This window comes from Psittacula echo, assembly GCF_963264785.1.
Source record: "Psittacula echo genome assembly, chromosome: 1".
NCBI lineage: Eukaryota > Metazoa > Chordata > Aves > Psittaciformes > Psittacidae > Psittacula > Psittacula echo.
In genome coordinates, this window is record NC_137735.1 from 77859759 (window position 1) to 77882839 (window position 23081).

A 23081-nucleotide genomic window follows, 5' to 3' on the forward strand; every position below is an offset into this window, starting at 1 on the left:
TTCTGCTGAAGGCCACCTTCCTCGTTCCTTCAGGAAAATAGGACACTATACACAAACATCTTGTAGCTGATTCAGTACCAAGTCCAGCAGTTCCCAAGCACTTAGTGCAGGTTAAAAAAACTCTCCAGTCTGGGAATAAACTGATGCCTCCTGCAGGCTCTGCTTGAAGGAGTAGCAGGCGCTAGCTACCAGCAGTAATGAAACCAGTAGCCATTATTGGATTTGCCCCTAAAATGAATTTATGATTCTGGCACTGATGTGCTTTTGCTTACACAATTTAAGGTTTCAATGGAGCAATTTTCAGTTACAAATATAACCAAAATAAATACATGTCAACAAAGTTACTGGTTCAGAACCAGCTGCAGTAAGCGTCAGTGCTATGATGCACAGGCTGAAGGCATTGCACAAGCTTACATCTATATCCAACAAGAAGTTACACAAATACTTTATAGGAGAAGAGAATTAAGTCACAAATAGACTTTATCTTCCACGAGCAGACTCCCCACAAACAAAATAAAGAGCAAGAAAGCGGCTCACTTTCCTTTGTCCCTTTCTATTGTTCATTGGTCAGATCCAGGCTTCTGGCTGATCCTTGCTCTGGAGGAAGCCAGGCCTTTAAAAAGGCACTCACACAATCATGCTGGGAGTTACAGGGATAGCTACTGCTTGTTTGGCATGCCAGGTGACTAGGAACAGAAACCCTAACACATCCCATTTGGACACTTAAAACAAATAGTGCCACTTTCATAACCTGTTCCTCACAAGTTCCCTCTCTGGTGGAAAGCATGTTTTTAATAATGTAAACCAGAACTGAATTAAATCACATCTCTTAGCCCTCCTAGTGCAGTACACCTATAAGCAATATTCCCAGCTTCTCTCTTTCTTTGAAGCTCTTGGCTCTTAACACAAAATCTCTTTCTTCCATCCCTTCATACCAGCTTGTCGGACACCCACGTGCTATTTTATGCAAGTGACAAAGTCTTTGGCAGGGTGTGCTTGGGCTAAAGTGCAGGTAGCTGTAGCCAGAAAGTGAAGTGATTCCTCCCCAGAGTTGGGGTTCCATCCCATAGGTAGCTACTGCTCTTGAGCCACAGAGTCAATCAGAGCAGCAGAGTCACTTCGTAAGTGTAACCTAATCTTCCATTCTAAGGTCTTGATATGCTTTCTGGACAGGACATGGCTAAACAAAGTGATATGCACAACCTCAGAGCTGGTTATCTGGTGATAGTCTGCTGGTCGCATTGGTTAGAGTGTTGTGTGTCATCCAGTGGTGTGTAAACTTTATTATTCTAAAATAATAAATTATTTTAATTTATTATAAATAAATAAATTATATTTTTTCTAATATTTTAAAAATATCATTATAAATAAATTATTATTCTATTTATTCTATTATAGAATAAATTATATAATTATTTATTGATATAATGAATAATTTATATGAATAATTTATATGAATACATAATGATTATATATTCATTATATATTACTATGAATATACATTATATATTATTAATATATTAATTATAATTATATTATATCTATAATATAATATTATATAGTAATTATATTATATATCATATATTATATACCATATTATATTATTATATTATACATTATCTATTATAATATATTATTAATTTTAATTAATTAATACATTGATTAATAATATATTAATATATTATTAATATTATTAATATATTATTAATATATGTTCATTAAGTATTCAATATATGAATAATTTATATTAATTATATGAATAATTTCTATGAATGAATTATTTATTGATATAATGATATAATAAATTATATCATTATTTATAATAATTTATCATTTTTTATTCTAGAATAAATTCTATCATTCTATTCTTAAATAAATTATTATTCTAAAATAATTAATTATTATTCTAAAAACAAAGTCATCCAGTTAAGAACAAGAGTGAAGGATGTTTCATGCTTTCTGGCCTCAGAGTCTTTCTGTACACCTGGACCCAAAAGATGCCATCAGCTGGTCCCAGTGAGTCCTGTTTATAACAATACATTTCTCTTATCAAATCAAATACCTGGAAAAAATGGCTTGGCAATGAAATGATAAAATCTACTGGAAGCTACAGAGAAGTTTTATTTTCATCATTTGAAACCACCTTGGTCTTCTGTCATGCAGAGAATTCAGTGTTTGAGAGAGCTATTTTTTGCGGTGACAGAAGGGGAGCTGCAATTCTCTTCACACAGTGAGCACATTGACACTAGAGGTGCAAAAAGCAAGAGCCATTCCAAACAAGGAAGAAGGGAAAGTAAGAGAAGGAGAGGGAAGAGGAGGAGAAGGAAGGGGAAGGAAGAGGAGGGGAAGGAAGACGAAGGAAAGGAAGGGGAAGGGAGGGAGATAGTGAGAGGAGGGAAAACCCCAGCTTTCTGCTGATTCAGGGACCTAATGCTCATGTTCTGCAGCATACAGACTGGTGCACCTTTCCCTGAAGAGACGGCTGCGGCTTACAGCAGCTCATGTATGAGCAGCAGGAGTGAGGAACCAGCCTCCTGACACAAGCCCAAAGAACACACATTATAATTTCACATGCACAGCCTGCGTGTGTCATTTCAGGTGGTTTCTAGAAGTAGATGGGGCATGGTCATAATCATTTGGTGGCATGTGCTCTTCCTGTGTTTGGAAGCAGGTTGTCCAGTGATGCTATTGGCATCATTTCCAGTCTGGCTGTCAGAATACTATACAGGGGATGCTGTCACAGCAACAGCTCGAAAGCCTCAGCTGACACTTCACTAGCAGATTGATTTTCTCGGGACACTCAGAGTCTCTGATGTAAAGGTGCCAAGATAAAATGAAGTAACTGGATCACAAAGAGCCATTGTGGACATTCCCATTCAGAAATGAAGTACCGTTCATTTGTCTTCCCTTACTTTAGTGCACATGTAAGAAGAGAGAAAGCAGAGGACTTTTTAAAGGTTAGGAGACTGAAACTGAGAGCAATAAGGAAAAGCTTGAAGTGCAAGTGTCTAGAGATAAGAGCAATCCTTGTATAATAGGCTTACATGTCAGATGAGATAAGTCACAGGTATCACAAATGCCTTGGCATGGTTACAGCCATACAACTCCTTCCTTCTGTGAATTAAAATCATTGCAGAAGTTTAGCCTTTCAGTCATAGCCTTTCTCCAAGCATTTATGGGTACTTCCCATGGATGAATGACAGGATGAGAATCAATAAGCACTGTTCTTTGTAAATCAGACATCTCAAGAAAGAATTGAATCTTCATGGACTTCAGTTGCAACTGTCCATTTAGTTTGTTAAATGCCAGATCTCTTGTGCAAAAGCAAGTCAGCTTCTTTAAGCCAATTTAGATAATCCCATGATCCCTGGAACAAACATGCAGGATTTCCAAGTACAAAGATGGCCCTGTAGTCAGCATCTCTGAAGTTGAAAGACTCTTTGTTTCAGGCAATCAGCATCATTTCCAAGTTTTCTCAGAAGCTGATGTAAAGAGAACCTCAGTTCAACCTCCTTTTTGTAGAGGGTAAACCTTTTTCACCTAACGTGCAGAGCTCCTCCAACACAGGGTAGTTGTTCTATGACACACACACAAACACATCATCTACCCAACCTGCCTTTGTTGCTGTTATCCAAAGTCCATTATCCATTTTGCTGAGGAGTCTTTTCTTTTTCTACCTATAGTGAAAGGCAGTTTGCAGTTTATCCCTGGTGATCTCAAACTGACAGGCCAGCAAAACATTGCATAAAACACAAAAGAGTTTGCTTTCCTTGGCAGCACACCCAATTCTGTCATATTAATGCTCTGCCAACAGCTATTGTCCTTGACAAGTGACTCTGCATTTGCAGAACAGGATCCACTGCAAAAAAAGAAAAAAAAGCTTTCCATGTGCTACATTGCATCTTCTGAGCCTTTAGGAAGGTTGAAATATCTGCGAACACTGGAAAGTTCACATCCCCTGGAAAACAGAACTATTTTACAAAGCTCAGGCTCAGCACTTTGGCATTGGAAGAAAGAAATACTGTCCAGGAGAAATCAGCCACAAGATGGCACAAAATGGAACTGAAGAGACCTAGGCAGACTCCACAGAGCCAAGCAAGACACAGTAAGTTGGTGGACAAGACTGTATTGCATTTGTGCTCCTTGAGGTTTTGGTTTGCTTCTTTCCACAACAAAATCAATTGTGGAGAAGAGAAAGCAACACATGCACATCTGGGGACTTGTCTCCTCCTTTTATAGCAGTTAAGCATGCAGCCAAGTGACTGCACACGTCTTTTGTTTATCTTTGCTTGGAAGAGAGCACAGAGATAATGAGGAAAGCGTATTTACACCATACAGGGATGGGCAGTCAAGTTAGCACAGCAGTCAGTCCACAATTGGCTTCTTTAGAGGGGAGGAGGTAAAAAGCACTTTGGGGAGCACTAAAACACCATTGACATATCCTTCCTGTCCAGGTTCCACTTTGTTAATGTCCTCTCGTTTGTGTTCCCAAACCATAGAATCATAGAATCATAGAATAGTTTAGGGTGGAAAGGACCTGAATATCATCTAGGTTTTTAACAAAAGAAAATGAAAGAACATTTTATGAGTCACAGAAAACTTCCCCCATGCATAAACAAAGCTGAAGGGATATTTTTGAAAGCCAATGAGACCAGAAAGTACAGAACTGGTATGTTTATCCATCCACTGGCACCAGTACAGGGCACTTAACCATCAGATAGCTATTAGCTTCTATAGAGGAACTGCATCTCAACAAGGCCTGGAGGAAGTCTGTAAGTACTAATTTTCACCAAGGAATAGAATTACCTGAGTGAGCCCAGGCTGTGCTTCAAAGTGATGTCATTCCGTAGCACCAGCTGCTCGTCAACATGCTGTGAGCTGCTGTCTCCACAGGAGACATTCATATTCCCTACTAAGAAGTTAGAATGTGTCAAGCTGGAGGTCATGATGTGTGTTATAGGCAGATAAACCCAGAAGTTAAAAGGATACCCAACCATGCTATGCCAGCTGCTTCTGTGAGGAGAGATCTTGGAGCATGAAAAATCAAGTTGTTCAGATCTCCATTTGCTTTCAGCTAGACAAATGTCATATAATCACAGAATGGTTTGAGTTGGAAGGGAGCATTTACCACTTTGTTGGGCAACCTGAGTCAGTGCCTCACCACCCTCACAGTAAAGAACTTCCTTATACCTAACCTGAACTTCCCGTGTTTCAGTTTGAGCTCATCACCCATTGTCCTATCACTGCAGTACCCAGTGAAGAGTCTCTCTCTGGCATCCTTGTAGGCCCCCTTCAGATATGGGAAGGCTGCTCTGAGATTTCCCTGCAGCTTCTCTTCTTCAGGCTGAACAGCCCCAACTTTCTCAGCCTGTCTCATATGGGAGGTGTCCTGGCACTTTGTGTCATCTACAGAAGAATCTCTCCCCTCCATCACTTTCATTCTGCTTTTAAGACAGCAGAGAAAAGGACATGTTCCTTTCAAAGCACCTGTAAATCATGGCATAGAATATCATGTGTCTGTCTTACTTTATTGCTGATGTTCTTATCCCTTTCTTGCTTTGGTATATTAGGCAAACCTTCCTTTGTCTGACGAAATAGCAAAAACATCCTCTGCTTATTTAAAGCAAGAAGATGAAAGACAACCTCCATAAAATGGTTTTGCTCTGCTTTTGTGAGAGAATGTGTGTGCCAAAAAATGGACATTTGTGAACAAGATCTGACTTTTATGGAAACTCGTTGTACTTGTAGACTTTAAACAGAAATCCATAGTCACTGTACTCTGACTTTTGTAGCTTCTACTAGTCTTTCCACTGCCCTTTTCTCTTTTCATACTTACACAAGACTGTGCTTACTCTCCCACCCCAGGAGATTGACTGAGTTTTGAATACAGTCACTTCTTTTCATACACTGAGAAAGTGTTCCCAGTTTTGCAGCTGAGAGTCACCTATGCATGTGCAGAGCTTCAAAGACACAATTCTTAAAGGTGTCTGGGGATTTGACTACTCAATTAAACTGAGAGAAATTGAGTGTCTCAATGCTCTGAGGTGCTTTGGAAAAATCTTCTGCTAAATACAGCAGCTTAATGAAGATCTAAAGTTACATAAAGGCATATCCATTTTTATTTCTGAACAAAACAAAACAAAAAAAAAATAAAATCAAGGGTTATTTCCACACAGTGGAAACTTGACAGGCATTAAAGAATATCACTAATTCGCCAGAGGCAAAGCTTATTCCATGCTTCTGGACTACAATCCAGTTAGTAGCCCTGTTGTTTCTTTCTTGAATTATGGTCTTGTAAAGTTTAGGTTGGGGCTTGCTGTGGTTGCTTTTTCTGAGACCTGTTGTGCTTCTGGTGTTTGAAGTAGTGTGGGACTGTGCCCTGTGTTGCTGAGGGCAAAGCCCTGCCTGCTGACAGCCAGAGCTCCTGGCTTGCCTTCTTTTAAGCACCCTGTATGTGCTGCTTCTTCACACAGGCCTGCTGAGCTTCAACCTATCACCCAACAAAACAACAAAAGGGCTTTAATAAAATGCCTGAGAAGCAGATTTGTGCTTTCTATGACGTGTAAGGTAGCTCTGTATTTCTAAATGTATTTAAAGTTTAAGTGCAGCTGTAAGTGAGGATTTGATTGCTCTGTAAATTGTCACCACGATTCTTAGCTGGTGTATCCAACAGGTGACTATAATCACTTTAGAGAGATTTGCTACCCCATTACTGTTTATATGTTGAAAGCTTTTTAATTTACATGGGTTTTAGCTATTCCCTTGGTTTCTTTCCTTTTAGAGCTGTACACATGAGCTTGGTGAATCATGTGGTTGAGAAACATGTGAGAATCAAGAGAAATGAGAGATGTGCTGGTGGGTTGTTCTGTTATTAATAAGCTATCTTTTTACTATGCAGGAGCTATAAACAACAGATTTTTTTTACTGAAAGACAGCTACAGAAAGATGTATCTATGTCAAGTTGGCCATGATATTTAGATAAAAATTACTTGCATAAATTCTGAAGCTCACAAAATACCTGAGGATTGCAAAACACATCAGTCTCATAACATCTTCACGTTTTTCTAGACACAACCTGTGAAGTGGTTTGGCTTAAGTAATAACTCAATCCAGATGTTGGCCTACAATGAGCAAAAATACTTACTAGGCAGAGTAGTTCCCTGGTTTCCTCAGTGATAATTCATTAGATGCCGATCTTGTGAGAAGCGAATGCACTACTCCAAACATTAGCAACTTTGCAGGAAGCTCTACATCTTATCAAATGGCTTGCTCAAACAAGTTGCTGACACTCACCCAGTTAATGATGTCAAGCTTTGCTTTTGCCAAGTATTCATGGTGTGGGAAAGGGGCAATTAGGACTCATTTTACTTTGCAGACCAAAGTTTCCTGCAATATGAAGTATTCACTAAGCAAGTTGGGGTGATTTACTATGAGAGGTTTTGCAGTCTGTCAGCAGGCAAGTACTAGGGAGAGGGGGGAGATTTGAGATTTCTTTACTTGGAGAGTATGGAATTGAATTATTAAGGAAACCTTCTCTCTCCCAGAAGCTGGCTAGCTGGCATGGTTTTTCACCCGAAAGCTCGCTACAGACATTTGCTTTTGCTCTAGGTCTAGGGACTCTTCATCAGGGACTGTGGTAATAGGACAAGGGGTAACAGGTTTAAACTGAAGTAAAGCTGAAGGATACCTATGTGATGCCTACAAGAGGATAAGGAAGAAGTTCTTTGCTGTGAGGGTGGTGAGGCACTGGAATGGGTTGCCCAAAGAAGTGGTGAATGCTCCATCCTTGGCATTGTTCAAGGCCAGGTTGGACAGAGCCTTGGGTGACATGGTCTACTGTGAGGTGTCCCTGCTCATGGCAGGGGGTTGGAACTGGATGATCTTAAGGTCCTTTCCAACCTAAACCATTCTGTGAGTCTATGATTTCCTGGGTGCACTCCAGTGATCTTTACACAGTCATTAAATTCTGCAATATTAAGTCAGAAATTAAATTGGGACCTGTGTCACGTAGCCCTGGTAATTCTGGTAACTGCTTCCTTGCCATTGCTTTGCAACTGGTGGAAAGTGAAGTATGCTGGAGAAAATATGCCAATATAGCTACCTGTGTTGCTGGAAGAACACTGCTAAACATGTTAATAGACATGCAGGGGGATAGGTTGTGAAGAAGCTGGTGTGGAAGATTTTTAAAGCACTCTGAAACATGCTGTTAGAGACTTGAAGTGACCTCTTGTTTCCTGTGCAGCTTAGTGCAAAGCTCCCCTTCTTGGCTCTCTTCTGAGCATCATTATCTTGTCTTCAGTTCTGCAAGCTGAAGTTAATTGACAATACTGATAGCTAAAGCTGTTTCCCCAAAAGGCAGTGCATGCAGGAAGAAATACAAATCACACTTAAGTCACAGGGAGGATATTTCTATTGAGGACCAACCCTTAAGTTGCAGCAGGAAAATGCTGGCAAAGAGTGTTAACTTCCCTTCCCACCTGCTGTCTGGAGACTCAGCTGTCTCTTTTAATCTATTCCCTGCACAGAAGGATATTTGTTGTCAAGGTGGAAGCCAGACCCATAAAGAGAAACTTGTCACTGATTTTTCATGGGTTTATTTTGTTCTATTGAAATTTGTGCTGAGTTAAATACAGCAGCCCCTGGTGCAAGCAAAGTTAATTGTTTTATAAGGCTAGCCTATAGGGAACATGGTGGAGATGGCTTTTATTAAAAAGAACCTGCAATGATTCCATTATTTAATTCACACTGAGCAAGGCACATGCTAAAACAGGAGGGTGTGGATTAAGTCCTGGACCTTCAAGTATGGCCATGAACATGTCTTCCCTCTAATGCAATTTCCTGGCAGCAAAGCAGTTTAGTGTTTTAACATGGGTACCTGCATCAGCAAGTCTTCCTGTGCTCCTGCAGAGAATATTTTCTGGAATGCTGTGAGGGTCTTACAGGCTGTGTGCCTGCCCACCTGAGCACTGCCTGGTGCTTGCATGTGTCCCATACTAGGTCAGACACATGGCTGGGAAGTGCCTTGCTGGACTTCTCTACTAGGTTCAAGATGTGCTTTTGGCAGTACCCTGCGGACGTGTGAGGGGTGTGCAGTGATGGGCTGAGTAACCTGGCTCTGCAGCCAAGCCATGGGAACCAGGGAGAACTGTACTGCCTATGTGAAGCTGGGGAGAAGATGGAAGTCCTTAAGCAGTTTTTTGTCAAGACAATTGCAGAAGCAGCACCTCCTGCCCTGGTCTCTAAGTAATTCCTTTGTTTTTACAACAGTTTAGGAACCACAGCAGTGCTCATGACTTTATTTCTCTGGTGTGACATGCACGAGCTCTGTGATCAAGGATTGCTGTGATCAACGATTTTAAGACCCCACTTGGAGCACCGTGTGCAGTTCTGGTGTCCCTAGCATAACAAGGACATGGAACTGTTGAAGCAAGTCCAGAGGAGGCCATGAGGATGATCAAGGGCTGTAGGACCTCCCATATGAAGACAGGCTGAGAAAATTTGGGCTCTGATTCTGTAATTCTGTAGATGATTCTATATTCTATGATACTAAAAGGATAAGCACATGTTCTTGGGAGCAGCTCCCTTAGAAGAGAAGCTGGGTCCTAGATTTAGTATTGTGGAACTACCTAGATGGCTGTTTCTCCAAGTCTGATGCACTGCATTATGTTCCATTTCCAGTGTGCTTCTTCCAGTGAGGTGACACCACCTCCTGGCAGCCTGCAAAGCTGCCTCTTTCTCTGCCTGTTTGCTGCAGCCCACCTACCCAAAGTCTGCGCTCATAGTGCACTAAAGGTCAGGCAGGGAAATTCAGACAACGCATCAGTTAAGTTTTCTCTTAAATGTATTCCCCACATCTTGGTGGCAAGGTTACACACAGGGTATAAAATCATAGAACCATAGAATAATTTGGGTTGGAAAAGACCATAAGGTCATCCAGTTCCAACCCCCTGCCATGAGCAGGAATGCCTCACACTAGACCATGTCACCCACGGCTCTGTCCAACCTGTCCTTGAGCACTGCCAGGGATGGAGCATTCACCACTTCTTTGGGCAACCTGTGCCAGTGCCTCACCACCCTCACAGTAAAGAACTTCTTCTTTATATCTAACCTGAACTTCTCCTGTTTCTGTTTAAACCCATCACCCATTCATATGGGAGGTGCTCCAGCCCCCTTATTATCCTCATGACCCTCTTCTGTGTTTGCTCCATCAGCTCCATGTCTTTCTTACGCTGAGGACACCAGAACTGCACACAGTGCTCCAAGTGGGGTCTCTCCAAGTGGAGCAGAGCAGAGGTGCAGGATCCTCTCCTTTAACCTTCTGGTCATGGCCAGGACACAGTTGTTTTGCTAGGCTATGAGCACACACTGAATAGATGTGATGAAGGTCTCCATGAAATCCTGACTGGATTTGGCAGCTGGGAGGTGAAAAAGCAGGTACTCCCTTTGTCTGCTCCTGCTCTAGGATTTTGTAGAATGTCATAAGATCACCAGCAAATGGAAGATGACTCTTGTCTTCAAACCCTACTGCAAGAGATAAAATAATGCCAACTCAGGAAGAAAGTGCAAAGGTGTGAAAGCCTTCATGACTTTTTATTACAGCTGTGATAGCATGAAAAAATACCACAAACAAAGAGCAGCATCACTTCTCCTATCACGGTAACAGGCATTTCCCTTCTCAGGTAGCCTGTTAGATTTAGGGTTTTTTTTAGAACGGCCTATTGAAAACAGCTCCTTACAGACTATATCCTTAATTGTGCAAGATGATGATTAGATTAGCAGCAACTGAAGTGAGAAGCGTAAGATCAAAAACAGACACTCATGCAAAAAAAAAAAAAACAAAACCCAAGCACAGAACAAAAAAGTTCCCAGAGAGGATTATTATTTCTGTGAACAGAAACACCCATGCAGAAGTAAATGTGCCCGTGCAGAAACTGCAGCCATGAGGAGGCTGGTCTTGCAACTTGTTCCACATGAGAGAAACAGAAGAGCACTTCCATCATGAGCTGAGAAGCTGCTCTGTATTGCAGTTTTTACTTACTCTCCATATTCTTTGATTTATGCTGGCCAGTTTGTTGTAGCTTCCACCTTCAGTTTCAAAATTGCAGGCAAAGCCTCTCTGTAAGCATCCTAATCTCTTTTTGCTATGGTAAAAGATACTGTGACGATCCTGAAGCTTGTCTATACATCTTCTAACTATGTCCTCCAGGGCTGGTGAAATTTGTGGCAGGCACTTCCCAGCTTGAAGGTGGTATCAAACACAGTGGATTTGTTCGAAAAGAATGTGAGGGTTGTGCAATTAGCTGACAAAAGCAGCTAGGAAATTGGGATTGGAGGAAGTTCGACTGTTTCCACTGCTCTGAAATTACATCACATTTCCTTAATGCTGCATAGCTGCTGAAGCTGCTTTGAAAGTTAGTACTTTCAAAGATGCTTTTCCCTTGCAGACAGCCACAGTCTTTGTATTTGGCAGTATCAGCCTCTGATTTAAGCACAATTTACCCAGACCACAGCATGTGGCAAAATAACTATCAGTGTGGAGAGAAGCATCTGTTTATCCTGGTGCTTAATGAGAAAGCAGTGAGTGTGTTGCAATTTAACACTTAAACATTTAAGAGCTTTGCCAAGTAAAGGTCACTGAACAGGTGAAATGTAACAGTATGTGTGAAAAGTGCTGTTTTTCTAAAGATCAGTCTCTGCTGTTGTTAGCCCATGTTCACCCCATCTTGGATTTTTGGCCTAAATGCTGATGCGTGAAGGTATAGATATCTCATTCTCCTTTAAAAACCAGCTGCTATGCTCTCATTTTGGGGAGGCAGCAGGGATTGGATAGAAGGTCGTAATTATTTCAGTGGAATTCACAACTCAACAGTGAAAATTGGTGCTAGAAAGAAATAAAGCGAGTCAGACTCACCTATTGGAAGTTTTCATTTTGTTTTCCTTTTTCTTTTTTCTTTTTTTTTTTCCCCTCTCTAATTTACTAAAGGAGTACATTTTTTTAGGAAGCTTGCTAGAATTATTGGCTTGTTAGAAAGGGAAGGTTGGTGGCCCCTATTATGATTTTACTGGCAGTGGTTTAAGCAGCTCCTGTGAAAATGAAGAGGTGCTTTCATTGTAGCTGATGCTTTTAAGTTTAGATGAAGACTTCCTTTCCTAAGTTCATTAAGATACCCAAGTGCAATTTCTTCTCTAAGGAATTCAGGTCCAGGGATGTTTTAGATAAGCTTGAAAAGATTCTTATTTAATCTACAGAAATGAAAACAAGTGCGTGCAGAAGGATTTGCCCCAGGTCACCTAAATTTAGCTTCATTATTTTAGCAGAGCCAACTTCCTTAAGAAAATCTGAGGTTATGATGGAGACTTCCATTGGAAAATATATATAGGTATAGGTATAAGCTGTAAATAGGTATAGATACATATATATGTGGTATTTCCAAGTAAATCCTGTGCTGTGTGACAGCACAGCAGATGGATTAAATGCAAAGATGCCAAACTCTTGAGGGGCAAAGTGGGCTTGGAATATCACAAAGGGTACCTCATCAGTCTCTGGAGTGGGTCTGCAGCATCTGTGCATACTTGTTGTTCCTCAGGAGCTGAGTCACTCTCAGTGCTTACACCAGTCAATGAGCCTAGACTAGGAACATGCACAGCTAGGCAAACCATTCAGCTGTTTCAGTTTGCAGTCAAATTAAAGGCTTTCTCAAATCCATGTAGTGTGGTCCATTGTCATAAGTAATGCCATAAATTTTAAGGGCTTAATACTAAGGGGTTTGAAATCTTCAGAAGCTAATCAGTGATGGCAGAACAGTGTTACTGCCTTTATCAGCTCATCTCTACATGCAGCATGCCGCAAGGTGGTTGCAGAAATCATCATCTCAATAAAGCCTCACAAAGCAGTCTTAATAAAATGGCAAGCTTCCTTTCAGTTGAGGTTTGCTCCTAAAGCGCAGCACTGTAACTCGCTTCTTATCAGTGTTGTGGGGAATCTTTCAAAGCAAAAAGAAGGAACAAGAACGCTGTCACTGCATCATACCCTCTGTTCCCCCACTCCAAAGTTAGATCTGGTCTACCACAAAGCAGCCTCCAGATTCTCTCTCTCTTCTGAAGGCTAGCAGAAAGATCCCCTATAGGGAATTTCTACAGCTGTGTGTTGTTACTGCTTCTTGAATTTCAAGCTTTACTTTTTTTTCATCTCCGTATGAGTCATTATAAAACAGAGAATTCATCTTCATTTGGGGGTTCAGTGACATCAAGACTATTGCAAAAAACAAGAGTAGCAGATTTATCAGGAGGATAAATTACACAACTATGAACATAGTGTAAATACTGGTTTTATAAAAGATACAATTTTACATGTAAGGCAAGTATTTGAATTAATTCCAATAAAACAAGTAGAAACTGTAGGTTTGGCACTAATACATCACTTGTTCAGGAAAGGCAATGGCTGTCAATGCCCCAGCCCATTCATTTCAGTGGGAAAGCCTTCAGGGTCCCTCTGCATTTTCGAATGTGGAGTCCTCCTGCCAACAGAGCCACACTGAAAGCTGATTGCAGCATCTTTTGGGAACTGCCAGTGCTACTGAAGAAGCAGCCTCAAAGTTTGATGTTGAGAAGGTCTTAAGATATGTCACATTGATGATCTGTGTTAACTCAAAGGTCCCAAATCCAAACTTGAGTTTTTCTATGTGAATAGCATTACTGCATTGTTTTGCTCAGGGAAGGGGCAGTGCAAGGACAACTTTCCTCTCAGCTTTTAGATTTGCAAAAGCACACAAGCCTTAATAGGTGGTGGAACGCATAGAGTAAATTTATTCTGAGAAAGCAATATGTGGGGTTTTTTTAGCATTTATTTGACTATCTTTAAGCAATAAAAACAGGGCTGGAACTGGATGATCTTAAGGTCCTTTCCAACCCAAATCCTTCTAAGATTCTATGATTCTAATAAGAAAAAAAAAAATAAATCCCCTGGTTCCATACTCTTGCTACATTTTGAAGCTGCTCAAATGTCATATTTTATCCCATAAGGCCTGTTTCCAAAGATAAGTCTTTGTATCTCCCAGCAGAAGTCCTTCCTGCTCAGGGACTGTTTCATTTAACAGTAATTGTGCACCTTCCTATGGAAGAAATGCACATGCTTTCAGACTTCCATCTATTCTGCCATGCCATGTGGAGAACAGAGGTGCTTAAGATGAGTAAAACAGCCGCTTAAAAAAACAGGTGGGTTTTTTACAGGTACAAGCAGTACCTTTAGCCAGCATTTCACAGAGGCGCACACAAACACAGAGAAGATTAGTGAGCATGGAAGACCGGGTACAAGCATATAAGACTGGATGTCCCCAGTTCCCCTGACTTCAAATTTCTGCCTGGTTTCTGTGGAAACTGAGGCAAAAATGAATTCCCAAACCAACCTCAATTAACACAGTGACGTTTATAATTTCCCACACCACTTCACACATGCTTGAGCTTTTCTCATTGAAGTATGATTACATAGGGGTTCTTATAATGCATTTTTGTAAGAAAATACTTGTATTATCACATGCATCAACAGGGTGGTACCAAACTATCTCCTGGGTTGGGGGCAGGAGGTATTTACAGGCTTTGTAATTTTTTTTCAGTCCTGATCCAGTTCTAAATACAGGAAAATGGCCTTCACTTCCTTTTTATTAAGGTTTGTCTCAGTCTATTATTTTCTGGTTAAGACTGAAGGAAAACTAGTTTGGCTGGTCCTGACATAGAGGGAAAATATCACTGTAGAAGGCTGGTGATGTGGAAACTGAAATAAACCATGTTGAGTCTCATTTAGCTTAAATGAAAACTCTGCATGTAGCTGGCAGAAAGTGTCAAAGAACTAAAAGAGGTCAGTTGAGGGTAATGGAGAATGGTTTCATCCTTGCTGTAACTGAACTGCTCTCCCCATAGGTCGGTGATCTGCAGGGGTTATCTGAAAGGAAGCACAGTTGGGTGCAGGGGGTAAAAAGGAAAAGCAAACTGATACAGAAGTGGTTAGTGGCCACAGTCTGGGGCCATGTAAGGCTAATGCTGAATATCAAGGTTATAAGAAAAACATTTTTTCACCACTGAGTCAAGCTCAAACACTTCTTATAGAGCGAGGGAAGTAGAGTGAGTTACCTCACTAGACAAAGATCATGTGGGTTATTATCAATGTGAAGATTTGTGGTACCAAGCATTTTTGCTCTTTCTGAAGGGTCTGTCTTTCTGGAGGATCAAATCCTGCTGTTCCTGATGGCTATAGGTACAGATCTGAAGCCAAGAAAAGCCTGTGTTAAATGAGAGTCAGATCCAAAGGTGCTTGAAAGCTAAACCAGCAAATTTCTGTGCCTGTGTTGGGCACATCACAGGCATGGCTTGATAGAGTCATGCTGTAGTATTACTTCATAAACGTTGCTTCTGCTCACCCTCTGTGGCGTGTTTAACAGGAGCTAACATACTCCTTTTAGGAACATGCTGAGATGTGCTCAAGAGGAAGCTGATGTATGTAAGTTGCTGCCTGCAGTCAAAAATACCACCCAGCGTAATTACCTCAACAAAAGCTATCAGTAAAAAATACACACTTAGAAATAATAATTGCAATGCCAAGATTTCATTATTTTAAATACTCTCTGTCTTTCTCTCTGGAGCTCTTCTAGGCATGTAGGCCAACCAAGACACAGAGATAATTATGTTTAATAGTAGCATAAGGATAACTGAAAGTCACTGTGCCCTCCTACGTGATTCTGTACAGCAACACACTGAAATTGAGCTTGGAACATATATATTCACAGAGTAACTTTTATATCTCATTAACAAGCTTTGACAGTAATGCTAATTCATCATTAGAAGAGACACGACAAGTAGGCTGATTTAATATTCATTCAGCACTGCAAGGTTTCTAGCGTACGCCCTGAGACTTTTGTTACTTTTTGACAGCTTGGGATATGTGAATGCTCTGCTTAGTCACAGAGGAGGAGCAGGCACAGCACCGCTCTTCCCTCTTTTGTCTTGGTCCTGATGCAGAGAGCGTTTCTTTGGGCAAAGCCACACACATTCAACCTTCCTGCATGTTTTAGTTGAGGTCTCTTTCAGGCGTTGCAGAAAAGCGAAGCAGGCAGGAGCACAGAAGCGAGAGAACACAGATTTGTTGGGTTGAGAAATGGAGCAACTAAGTCACTGTTCCTGACAACCATAGAAAGGGTTGCAAAGCACTTGGAGGTTGTTGCTATCTAATAAGTGACAACCTGGCCTTAATCTACAAAACCGAACATCACAAAGTTGAAGTGGCAACCAGACTTGTTTGAATAAGGGGAAAACCCACCCAAGGTCGGGTGAAAAGGAGATAACAGCGCCCAGAACCTATCAACTGCATCACAGGTGGCTGAGACACTTCACCGAAGCCGAGCCTTGAGCAGGAGCGGGGCAGTTTTCCAGGCGCGATGTTTGCTTGAGAGATTCCCTCAGCATTTGGGGAAGCGCCGATCTCCGGCGTGGTTGGCCGAGCATCTGGACGCTAGATGGGGCTCTGAGCCTGTCCATCCGGGAGCTGAAGCCGGAGCAGACAAGCTCATAGAAATAGTAGATGTTTACCTGGCAAATCTCTCACATGAAGACTAGAAGTAGGAGGTGGGGGTGGCACCAGAGTTACTTTTCGTTCACTCGCAATCTTCCTTCCTCCTTCTCTTCCTCTTCTTCCTCCCAGCTCTCTGTCCCATACACTGGGGAAGTTCCGCAGTTTTCTCACCGGAGCTTTGCTGTAAAGCCATGTTTAGTGACAAGCAGGAGGAAAAACAGACACTTATTGAAAGCTGTACCTCTGGGGGTGGGAACAAATTCATATGTATCACCTTACCTCATTTTCTCCTGCTAGCATTCAGACATTTCAAGCAGAAAACCAGAGAGATCCCCAGGGATGGGGAAGCAAGTCCAAGACTGCATGAGCTCGGTCTGTTGGGAGTGTTATGGAATCCTAGAATGCTTTGGGTTGGAAAAGACCTTAAGACCATCCAATTCCAACCCCCTGCCATGGGCAGGGACATCTCAGACTAGATTATGTTGCCCAAAGCTCTGTCCAGCCTGGCCTTGAACACTGCCAGGGATGGAGCATTCACCACTTCTTTGGGCAACCTGTGCCAGTGCCTCACCACCTTCACAGTAAAGAACTTCTTCCTTAGATCTAACCTGAACTTTCCCTGTGTAAGTTTAAACCCATCACCCCTTATCCTATCACTATAGTCCCTGATGAAGAGTCCCTCTGTGGCATCCTTGTAGGCCCTCTTCAGATACTGGAAGGCTGCTCTGAGGTCTCCACATGGCTCCAACAGCTCCATGTTCTTTTTATGTTGAGGAAACCAGAACTGCACACAGTGCTCCAAGTGGGGTCCAGATATCCAGATGCTGATCATGCAGCACAATCCCCTCTGACACTTCTGTATTGAGATGGTCTCTGTGCTCATCCTTGCTCACCATCATCAATAGCCTCCCACAGGGGTTGCTGCCCTGGACAGGCACGTGTCCTGCCCCAGCCCCTGGCCCCCGAGGGACACATGAGTAATGGGCAATCCTGCAGGTGGAGTAAACAGCACGGGCACCTCCTTGCCAAGGACCAGGTCACATTTGCTCAAGGCACTAAGGCAGCTCTTCAGCCTCCTCATCTCCTGGAGAGACAGAATGCTCTGGTCGAGTTTACTTCTATTTTTCCCATGGAAAACCTTTGTTCATCTGGGAGGATGGAGTTGCCCAGCTCACAGCTGTTGCCTGCTGGGGTCTTACCTCCCACGTCTCCTCTCTGCCAGGTGCCCTGCCTGCCTCTCTCTCCTGATGCCTGCTGCAGAAGTCCCTTGTTGGTGGCCCTGCCACAGTGCCCTTAACATGGAGGCACCTGTGGGCCGCCCAGGAGGCTGGGGTAACCTAACTAGGAAAACTGACTTGTTTGTTTGGTCTGTGCCTGCCTGAGGAGATGTGGGCTTTTTTTTCCTTTAACCTTTGTTTATTGTGGTTTGGGTCTGTCTGTTTGCTTGTATTTCTTCTTTTGTTAGGGTTAGCTTGATGATTGCTTTGGTTTCTGTTGCTGCTTCTGCAGTCTCTGGAGAGTCATTCTCTGACATCTTTGTAGGCCCCCTTCAGATACTGGAAGGCTGCTACGAGGTCTCCACGCAGCCTTCTCTTCTCCAAGCTGAACAGCCTCAACTTTCTCAGCCTGTCTTCGTACGGGAGGTGCTCCAGCCCCTGATCATCCTCGTGGCCCTCCTCTGGACTTGCTGTTGGACAGCTCCATGTCCATTCCAGAAATACGCACACAGCTCCAAGTGGAGTCTCACAGAGCAGAGGAGAGGGGCAGGATCACCTCCTAAATGAGTCCGGGACCCATTTGGGGTCACCGCGGCGGGACCGGTCGCGGCACCCATACAATGCCCCAGCCGGGAGAGCCTCGGCGGGGTCGGTGCCCGCCCGGGGCGCCTGCGCGGGGCCGTAAGAGCGGCGGCCGCCACTGTAGGTCTGTGTGTGTGTCGCTCTACGCCGGGCAGGAGAGAGAGACCGCAAGAACCGTAGTCCCGCTGAGGGGTCCGAGCTCCGCTGTCTCCAGCCCCGTGGGACAGAAGCGCCCCCGGGGCGGCTGGGCAGCTCCGGGGCCGGGGGGAGCAGGGGCAGCCCCGTCCCGACCACGGTTGCTCGCCGCGGCGGAGTGGGTCAGGCAACAGCCGCCCGGCGGTGGGGGAGGGCTCCTGCGGTGCTGCTGCCGCTGGGGCTCCCCGGAGGAGGGTGGGAGGGAAGGTTCCCCCTGCGTGACTTTGGGGAGTCCCGGCGGAGGAGGCTGTGGTGGGGGTTTGCGGGAGCCCCTGTAGGAGGCTGGTACGTTCCCATGGAAGCGGCTGTATGCTTCCTTGCCCGGCCGCGCTGTGCTCCCGGGGTGCCCGGGCAAGGCTGCGGTGCCCCGTTGGGGCAGAAGGGGGTTTTGGGGTGTGGGGCCGGTGGTGCTGGTGAAATAAAGCACAACAAAGTGAATCCCTGCATCCGCTGATGCTGCCCCACAGAGACACAGGATGGGACCCTCCCTGCAAGGATGCCTTCACCCCAGCTCCCAAGCACTCCCCAGAATTGCAGTGGGGCCCCCTGGGCTGGGGGTGGGCTACACTCCCTCCAACCTCCCATCACATCACACATGGGGTCAGAAAACAGCGTTTCAAACTCCTCCCAAAACAGAGACTAAATGCTGTGGTTTGGGGGCTTGGAAACACGGAGAGGGTTTTCAAGCTCAGAAAGGGGCTGATGTGTTTTCTGTAGTTGAAAACAGTGACCAAATCCTGTGTTTGCATCTTCTGAAACAAACTGCTGCATTTTTGGCCTTGAAAACAAAGCTCTGGGGGCTGGCTTTGGGTCGCCACAGCAGAACCCCATGTTTCTGAAGCTCAGAAAAAAAGTCAGTCAGTCAGTCAGTCATACGTTTTCAATACTTGAAAATGCTGGTGAGCTCCTGTTTCCACAGCTGAGGGAAAACCAAGCCCCACACTGCAGGCCTCTGCTTCTCAGGTTGGAAAGGGGAGATGAAGTGCTGTATTTTTGGGAAGGATAAGCACAGCCTTTCTGAAACTCAGAAAAAGACTAGGTCATGTGTTTTCAGTGCTGAAAATTCAAGCCCACCCCTGTGCTTCAGGGACTTGGAAACCAAAAACAACCAAATGCTGTGTTTTGGGGATTTGGAAACAGAGGCGGTCAGCCTATTTCAGCCCCCAAAACAGAGCCTGGTGAGGGAGCTTTAGGTGGGTGGGAGACAGAGGGGTGTGTGGATTAATGGAAGAGGGGTGGGCAGCTGCATGGATTCCCTCTGGAGGGGGGTGTCTGGTCACATTGGTGTCTGAATGCCAGGAAGCCAACACGCACCAGCCCGAATGCAATGTTTGAGATAGTCTCTGGGGGAAAAGGGGCTTTTTACACTGCACTTGGGCTCTAGCTCTTTATTCAAGGCATGTATTCAAGGCATGTACAACCACCGGAATAGTTATTCAATAATAGACAATGTACGACAGTTCATAGTCATATACAAGTTATGACAGTGACTGATTTACAACCTGGCCAAGAGCCCAGACTGCAGCAATTAGCTGCAGCTTTAATTGGCTTGTAACAAGAAGGAGCATTTATTAAGCCAAAGCTGGCAACAAAAAGCAGCTTCACTTCCTCAGCCAGAGCTGCATGAAGCAGAAGCATCTTGTAGCCAGAATCAAAACCAACGGCAGTGTTCCTCAGCCAGAGCATCGTGTAGCTGGAGTTGAAACCAAAGCTGGAGCTTCAACAAGCTGGACCTGAAATTACCTGAAACTGAAATAAGCATCAGGAATTTAAATTACCCAGGGCTTCAAATACCCTGAGCAGTAACAGGCTGGACAGCCCATCAGCAGGAACATCTCTTATCCAGAGGACCAGTGGCTGGACCTGCCCTACAGCTGGAGTGTCCATTACCTGGAGCTGTGACATCCATCAGCAGGGCTGTGCAAACAGCATGGTTGAGCAGGACATCTGCTCTCCACGAGGGACAGCGGAGCTGACCTGCAGCTGTAACAGGAAGGAGTAACTATTAGTAGGAACATCCCGTAGCTAGAGCTGAAATTACCTTGAACTGTAGCAAGCTGGGGTGTCCGTCCACAGGACATGTACTCTGAGGCAGATGTACAGGTACATGGCTGTCCACAGCAAATTGCTCCGAAGAGCAGCGAACCCAGCCTCTTCTGTCAGGGAATAATTCCATGCCAAGTGCCTCTCTCTGTGCAGAGGGTCTCTCCCAATTCTGATTCCAAGGGCAGAACTGAGAGGGGTGCCCACAAGATCTCCTGCAGTGGGCAGGCGCAGGCAAGGCAGTGTCAGTGTCTCCTTTGTACCTGAAAAAGGGGAGCAAAAGCAGTTGGTCAGAGCTCCCAGGATGCACAGCACGGCCCCACATAAACCATGGGAGATGCCTGCCCCCCTCCTGGGCTAAGGCAACCCTTCCCTTCCCTCTTGCCCACTGCTTTCAGCAGAGGCTGCCCAGCACCAACGCAGGTGATAGGGAGGGAGAAACAACAACAGGAGAGCTCAGGGCTCAGCCAGGAAAAACTCATTCATCTCCCAATGAGCAGTTAAGAAGCGCACCCCATTCAAAACACCGTCTGCTCAGCGAGGAGCATTCCAGGCACCCAGACACCCTGGCTGTCACAGCACTCACCTCCCGCACCACCACCCTGACCCTGCTGGGAGTGGGATCGGGGCAGGCACAGGCTGCAATTCGCATCCTGCTTCACATCAGCTAACACTGAACCAACCCAAGTGCTAAATGTCATGTACAGCTGAGCCAAGCCCAGTGCCACCCATCAAATAAAGCTGAGCACAGCCAAGCTGGTTTCAGGAGGGACGCAGAACAACCAGAAGGCCCACAGGGAAGCAGCCATGGTAGTGATTGCTGGGTGCAGGCTGATGGCATGGGGAGAAGCTACCCTGGGGCAGCTCTGTCATGGTAGCTTCCCTCAGCTGGTCCCACATGACAACCAGAAGCCACAAGCAGCAACATTTTCCTCCCAAGCAACAGCCAGGCACAACAGAGACACGAGGTTCAGCCACAGCTCTGACCCTACTGCAGCCCAGGACTGGTACCAGCCCCAGACTGCCATAACAGAACCACCAGCAGTGCCAGCAGCCAGAAATATGGCACATTTTCCTCCTCGGCCACAGCCAGGCACAGCTTCTTCAGCTCACGTATGTCTGGGGTGACCCTGCCAGACACTCCAGAGCACGGCACAGCCACCCGTCCGCTGCAGAGCACTCACCAGGCATCTCCTCCCGTGTCGGTGTCGCCCAGTGCTGCCATGTCAGGGCTGCGCTCCTCGCTTGGGCTCGTCCTCCTGTATCGGTGTCCCCCGGCGCTGACAAGCCGGGCAGCCCTTCCGCCGCTCGGCTGCTCCCCTGCACTGCAAAACCCACCGTGAGGAAGCGCCCGGGGTGCCACAGCCGGAAGCACGAAGCACAGCCAGGAAGACGAACCCTTGCTCTCATGTGAGATCCCAGCGCACAGCCAGCCCAAAGGGCTAGAGGCCTTACGCTGGGGGAGCCCAGTGCAAATACCCCTCCCCAGCTCACTGCAGGGGCCGGGCAGGCGAGGAGCCTTGCCGGGACATCCGTCCTCTGCCTCCCGCTGCACAGAGACTGCTGCCGGCAGCCGGGATTCCTGCGATCCTCCTTCGTTGGACCCCGCAGGCAGCAAAACCGTCAGCGAATACAAACCCCGCTCCCAAGGGGCTGAACCTGAACCCTGCCGGCCGCTACCTGCCGCCTGCTCCCCCCTTTTCTCCGTACACGGAGGTGCCAGGAACCATCTGCAGCCTCCCAAGTGAACCGAGAGCCTCGGGGCCGCCCCGGGTGGCTCCTCCTGGGCGAGCTGAGCCTTCTCCTCTCCCCTTTCTCACCTACCTGACTGCCTGCCCCTGTCAGCCTCCCCTGCCCCGGTCCAACCCGACTCAGCGTCCACCCGCCCCTCCGCTCGTCCCCCGGCGGCTCTGCCTCCGCCCATGATCCTGGGGCCAGGAACCAAGCGGGGCGAAGCGAGGCCCCGGTAATCAGGACGCCTTTCCCCAGGTTTGCCCAACGCTGCTGCCGCAGCTGCGCGGCTGCGGTGGGGGGGCCCCAGCGCAGCTCCAGACGGCGGTTTCTCCCCAGCCGGGCCCCTCTCCCTGCCGGGGGCACCTTCATCGCCTGCGGAAGCACCACCCTTGTTGCCCTGCCCCGGGAGCCGCAGGCTGAGACGCCTCACGCAGGGAGCGCTCGCACGCGCCGGAGGGCCCCGACTCCCGACAGGTCCCTGTCCCTCCCCTGCCGGTGCCCGAAAGCCCCTCCGCACGCTGAGCAGAGAAACAAAGGGCTCGCTGGGCTCCTGGCCGAGCACAGCTGCACGCCCGGCAAGGAACGGCCCATGCTGGCATCGGGCTCGCTGGAGAGCATTCCCACCCCCTCGGCCTCCCAACTCCGCCCCTCGAGAAGCCGCAGCCGAGCCCCGCAGCGCACGGCTCCGGTCCGGGGGCGCCGAGGACCCCACTGCTCCCTGTGCGGACCCATCGCCCCGCGCACCGCTG

The 23081-nt window shown here is 45.8% G+C and overlaps 1 protein-coding gene across 2 annotated transcripts; it reads right to left on the bottom strand.

The window, feature by feature from the left end:
* Positions 1–19982: 19982 nt before the first annotated feature.
* LOC308230977 (uncharacterized protein) lies at positions 19983–22550 on the bottom strand. 2 transcript variants are annotated; one of them, XM_080636051.1, is made up of 4 exons: positions 22423–22550; positions 21783–21923; positions 20446–20861; positions 19983–20298 (listed from the first exon to the last, which is right to left on the bottom strand). In XM_080636051.1, the coding sequence occupies exons 1-3, from the start codon at positions 22520–22522 to the stop codon at positions 20593–20595; spliced, it is 510 nt and encodes a 169-aa protein (XP_080492177.1). In that variant the 5' UTR covers positions 22523–22550; the 3' UTR covers positions 19983–20298; positions 20446–20592. The 2 variants fall into 2 exon arrangements, with proteins under 2 accessions (XP_080492177.1, XP_080492176.1); XM_080636050.1 differs by having other exon boundaries at positions 19983–20304.
* Positions 22551–23081: the final 531 nt, after the last annotated feature.